The 5,699-nt window shown below is 46.9% G+C and overlaps 1 protein-coding gene across 1 annotated transcript; it reads right to left on the bottom strand.

The window, feature by feature from the left end:
• Positions 1-2,882: 2,882 nt before the first annotated feature.
• On the bottom strand, positions 2,883-4,757 carry LOC108796631 (zinc finger BED domain-containing protein 1-like). Its single transcript, XM_018568131.1, has one exon. It carries the CDS (start codon positions 4,755-4,757, stop codon positions 2,883-2,885), a length of 1,875 nt encoding a protein of 624 aa, XP_018423633.1.
• Between the last annotated feature and the right edge of the window lie 942 nt (positions 4,758-5,699).

Below are 5,699 nucleotides of genomic sequence, written 5' to 3'. Positions count from 1 at the left end.
AATAAAATGAATTATGTTCTTGGCAATTTTATCTGCATCATGACAGAAATGTCATATTACTTTCATTAAGACTCTTAGTTCCATTTACCTCATACTCCTGAGGGATCTCCTGATGTTCCTGTGTGGAATCCCGGGAATTAAGAGGACGGGTCTGAGGGATCTCCTGATGTTCCTGTGTGGAATCCCGGGAATACAGAGGACGGGGACATCTCTCTGGGGTATTTCTGTTCCTGGATCCATCTGTAGGAAACACACACACTGACTGAAAACATTGTTTCTATGTCTTTATATCAGAGGATGTGTATCTAGGGGGATCCTCAATACTCAGGAAATGAAAGTCTCCTCTTACCCGGTGATGTGAGGGGCGGCCGCTTCTCCATCATGACGTCCTTGTAGAGATCCCGGTGTCCTTCTAGATACTCCCACTCCTCCATGGAGAAATAGACAGAGACATCCTGACACCTTATAGGAACCTGACACACACAATGATACAGTCACCATCCAGACACATCCCTTGTCTGTTCCTGGATCATGTCCCAGAATTCCCGGCACCGCTCACCTCTCCTGTCAGCAGCTCAATGATCTTCTGGGTGACTTCTAGAATCTTCTTATCACTATTTATCTCAGGCATTAGGGAGGGAGTTGGAGGCTCCTTCATGGCGCTCTGGTTCCTGCTCCAACTTTGTGACACGCTTGTCATGTGATCATCGGACGGCTTCTTCACTATAATACATTCCTGGGTTTTAAGAGAGAAAAAAAATATCACTAAATTGCATTGTAAATCCATGGTGGTTCCCAGAAACCTTCACTTCCTTCTTCAGGTCTGCTAAATAGTGATAATGTCATGTGACCTCCCAGAATCCTCCTCACCTCTCCAGACAGCAGGTAGATGATCTCTAGGGTGAGGTTTAATATCCTCTCAGTCATGTGACCGCGCTCCGTCTCCATCTTCAATGGATGGTGATCTGTTTTGAGGTGTAGAGAGAAAGAAAGAGAACCTGTCATTGCTGGGGGAACACCCACCTGAGAGCAGAGCTCCCAGTCGTCAGCCTGACCCCCCACAATAGGGAATGTGGCTTTCCTCAGGCCTGGTCTGGGAACAAAGGGGAGCCGGGCAGGAAGAAGAGGAACCTTAATTTCTCTTTCTGGCAGTGTGAGGGAACCATGAATACCCCAATCATACACGGAGGAAAGGATCGGCCTGCATACAGGGGCCTATTGAGGTGAGAACACACAGCTCAGTGTCACCTGACTGCTGGGAGACGAGGGAAGGAAGGAGATCGCTGTCCATGTCACTTCTGTCTTTCAGGTGCGTCCCATGAGAGGCAGCGGAGGTCATGGCACCTCAGGTCACCCCCAGAGGAGTCATCTACATATCTCTCCATGGCCATCCCCGCCCTATTCTTCCTACGTCTGTGAGCACCATGGAGAGGATCCAGGACCTGTGTCCCAGTATTTAGAAGAGGGGCGGGATCGGGGGGTGCACATCCTGTGATGGGCTCATTGTATCCCCGAGAAATCCTCTGCTGCTCTTCACTAAGAACAGGAGACCACCTGACCCAATCCGGGGGTCTTCCTAATAATGGGGAGCAGCGGAGTCACCTCACACTTGGCCGGCTTTGTATATTATCACAGGAACTGATTTCACTGGACGCCTGCTGAGGGGGGTGGAGCTGGTTGGCGGAAGGTTTCATATTTTCCCCTCATGTTTCCACCCTCTCTTCAGCTTTACCTTTCGGGAAAAAAGTTGGAATGACCTTTCACCTCATTATTGAGCTCGCCGCCCTGCACCACAGAGAACGGAGGTCAAAGCCAGAAAAGGTGGAAGGAAAACCTCACAGTCCAAATTAGAGAAATAGACAAATAACAAGTCTCTGATATCAAGAAATCCTGGTAACCTCTCACAATGGAGCCCAACTTTAAATGCATCAACTCCCCCCACATCTGTCTGCTTTATAAAGCACATGTCACCTGACTGAAGTCACATGACCCCCTTCCCTTCCAGCCCACAAAGAGTGCTGGGATCCCCTTCACTCATAATAAGAAAACATTATTACCTTCTCCTCACTGGGCTCACACTCTCCAGCCGGAAGTTTATTTCAGCTACAAAAGCTCCTCTCTCCACCTTTTCCGGCCTACAACAAAATGGCCGCTCTCTCCTGTACAGAAGACTACTCCTTCCATCACACGTCCGCCCTCTAGTGGTGGTTTTGGCTCTGCACTTACTAAAGCGCTTTGCCGCTCTGTTCTATCGACACTTCCAACTTATCGACCAACTCGTGACGTCACATCCGGTTCCGCTAGAACCGTGACAGGACTTTTTGCCCTAAAGCAAAATGGCTGCCTGGGCGCCGGAAGTCGCTGTGGAACCTTTAACAAGGCCGCAGTTCCAACACAGATCTGACCTCCCAGAGGGAAGATGTACACCCCGCAAACTGTGCTCCCCAGGGCCCACCCGGGCTTCGCGCTCCCTTCACTTCTGGTCTGTGCGCTCCACAATACTGCCAGCCTAGTCATGGCCATCCGCGCCGACCGGAAGTGGGAAGTTGGGCACCGGAAGTGGTGAAAATACTTCCTGTGCTGCTGAGTGTATTGTTCTTTCAAATGGCTCATGGTGCACTAAACCTGTTTTTAGTAGGAGAGGAAATGAGACGGGTGTATTTTGAGGGAGTGAACGGGAGTTGTTTTAAAAGTAAAACCACTGCTTGCAGATTAAACCAAATGTATTTTTATTTTGAAATAATTTCACAGAAAATATGATTTACAAGTAAAAAAATACACATGTTTAAATCCCTTTGGCAGGCTAAAATACGTCAGAATGTGTATTCTATTAATCGCAACACCACACAAAATGCCGGGTAATGCTTTCTCAAATTAGAATATCAAACTAAATGTAAATTATTATTAACGAACAATATTGTCTTCATGTTGTCACTTGTTAGCCTGCTCCTTTTTTCGGCACATACTTGCCCCGCCTTCGAAAATATCCTTTCACAGGGTACACTGTTAGCCGGTATGCAAAGTCTTTTTACAACAACTGAATATAAATTGGGATAAGTAAATTTCCTCAATTCCCACCAATGAAATGGATCGCTGGTGCGAGGCAAATGCGCTTCCTTGATATAGTTGTCGATCTCTACTACTGCCTCAGACATCGGGTCCTGTCTGGCTTGCAAATGATTCAAAGAAGCGTCGAATTTCCCCCATACTGAATGAGGAGACGAACTTTGACCTTGTGACGCTGCCTGATGATTCGATTCTGCGACTTGTCTTTCCACAGAAACCCGAACCTTCCCAACGAGCGCTTGATAGGCCAATCTGTATTTTGCTTCATCCCCGAATCCTTCTTTTTTGAACCTGGGGTCCAGAATGATGCATTGAGATATCATTTCATTCGACTCTCTATTGCCAAACCTCTTCGACAAGCCCTCCGCGAGCTGCTTACCTAACTTACAAACGCTATCGGGAATAGCGGGGTTGCTCTCTAGGTATTGCGCCACCTTTCTTGACATTATCCTTGACAAAATGGACGTTTTGGATAAAGAAACATTTGTTTCGGAAGATATTTCTTTAGTTACGTCGTTGAAGACTGCCAACAGCTTGACGCTGTGGTCCGCGGCTTCCCATTCGTGTGCTTCGAAGATAAAATGTTCCTTTGAGCCTAACAGCGCCAGTGTTAACACTATCGGTTCTCTGGTTTCCACTAATCTTTCTAACATGTCGTAGGTGGAGTTCCAGCTTGTCGGCACGTCCTGTTGAAGCTCTAAGTGGTCTTTGTTCAGTGACGTTTGCACCTCGTGGAGTTTAGCTAAAGCAGAGCTGCTTTGTGTAAAGTATTGAACGAGACCCTTTGCCTTGTCTACCAGTTCATTGATGGATGATGACATCGCCTCTTTCACCATCGCATTTAAACCGCGTGCGAAACACGCGATGTGTCTTAGATTCAAGTCAGCCGCGGCCGCTTTCATGTCGGCGGCATCGTCAGTGACGACGGCGCAAATTTTGAAGCGTATGGAAAATGTTTCCAGAACTTCATTCATCCAGGAAGCTATGTTAGCGCTTGTGTGCCGTGCAGAAAATTCCGAACAGTCAACGAAACACGATCTCGGTTGAGTGGCCTTGTCGATATAATGAGCTGTAAGAGCATAACAACTGATGTTGTTAATGTTTGTCCAACCGTCGCAAGTTATACAAACGGCTTGAGCGTCAGATAGCTCGGCTTTCACTTTAACTAACATCTCGTTGTAAACAGAAGGCAATAAGCTATCTGTAAGGGTTTCACAGCTCGGAAGGTGGTAATGGTGGTTTAAGAGACGTACAAATGTCTTAAATTCTTCGTCGTCGACAATGGAGAAAGGATGATATTCCTTGCAAATCATTTTTAATAATTGAATATCAATAGATCTCTTTTTGGAGATCGCTATCGGACGAAGAACACCCACAAACCTGCTCGGAGGCGATTGAAACTGAGGCGCCGTTGCAGGCGAGGCTGGAGATTGAAGACTGTTGCTCGCCGTATCGGAGTTGCCTGGCGAGACGCCGATACATGCGGGACTAGCGACGGGCGAACAATCTAAAGAATGCGGCTGGTTTTGTTGAGAGGTCTCGTTTGATGCCGGAGGTTCGTCAACGGAGGGAGAACGAGATCGCTTCCGTTGTTGTTGTTGTTGTTGTTTTCGGCTGACGGACACCGTTGGGTGTTGCGTTTTTAAATGCCTCTTCAGATTTCCTGTTGATCCCGAAGTTATTGACAACATCCTTTGGCAATGTCGGCATTTTGCTTTTCTATCAAGTTTTTCAAAATGATACCAAACACCGGACCATAATTTGGAAGACATGTTCAAAGCTGTAAACAAAAGGAATACAATCAAATGTTTATTTTTTTTTTTAATCATTACATTTTGTAGTTACAAGTGTTACAAAGTTAGAGAGAAAAATATTTCCATCTTATATTTATAGGACTGTAAAAATGTATATGAATATTTAGCTAAAAATCTCACATGGCTTCCAATACCATCTCTATGCCGATGACACTCATATCTACCTCTACCCCACAACTCTCCCCCTCAGTGTCCTTGCGTGTCACTAATCTACTATCTGACATATCCGTCTGGATGTCACATCCAGATTCTTAAAACTCAATCTTTCAAAAACTGAGCTTATGATATTTCCTCCACCCCGTGCACCTTGCCCCAACTTTTCTCTTGCGATTGATAACACAACTATCCAGCCCTCCCCCCATGCCAAGGTCCTAGGTGTCATCCTTCACTCGGACCTCACCTTTCTTCCCCACATCCAATCACTATGCAAATCCTGCCGCCTTCACCTTCCTAACATCTCCAAAATACGCCCCTCACCAATGACACCGCAAAATTACTCATCCACTCCCTTGTTATCTCTCGTCTGGACTATTTTAACTCCCTCCTCATTGGCCTTCCACTACACAGGCTCCTCCCCCCCTTCAGTCTATCATGAATGCAGCTGCTAGACTCATTTACCTAACCAACCGTTCAGTGTCTGCAACCCCCCTCTGTCAATCCATCCACTGTCTACCATCCCACGCCCCACTCTGCCAATCCCTCCACTGGCTTCCATCCCCCTCCCCCCTTTGCCAATACCTCCACTGGCTTCCATCCCCCTCTGCCAATACCTCCACTGGCTTCCATCCCCCTCTGCCAATCCCTCCACTGTCTACCATG

Source organism: Nanorana parkeri, unplaced genomic scaffold (assembly GCF_000935625.1).
Source record: "Nanorana parkeri isolate BGI_ZX_2015 unplaced genomic scaffold, ASM93562v1 scaffold1142, whole genome shotgun sequence".
NCBI lineage: Eukaryota > Metazoa > Chordata > Amphibia > Anura > Dicroglossidae > Nanorana > Nanorana parkeri.
Note: the sequence above shows the minus strand (reverse complement) of the source record. Positions and strands in the feature narration are given on the sequence as shown.

Coding starts and splice junctions, on each gene's coding strand:
- LOC108796631 (XM_018568131.1), bottom strand. CDS start 4,757: ATGTTGTCAATAACTTCGGGATCAACAGGAAATCTGAAGAGGCATTTA.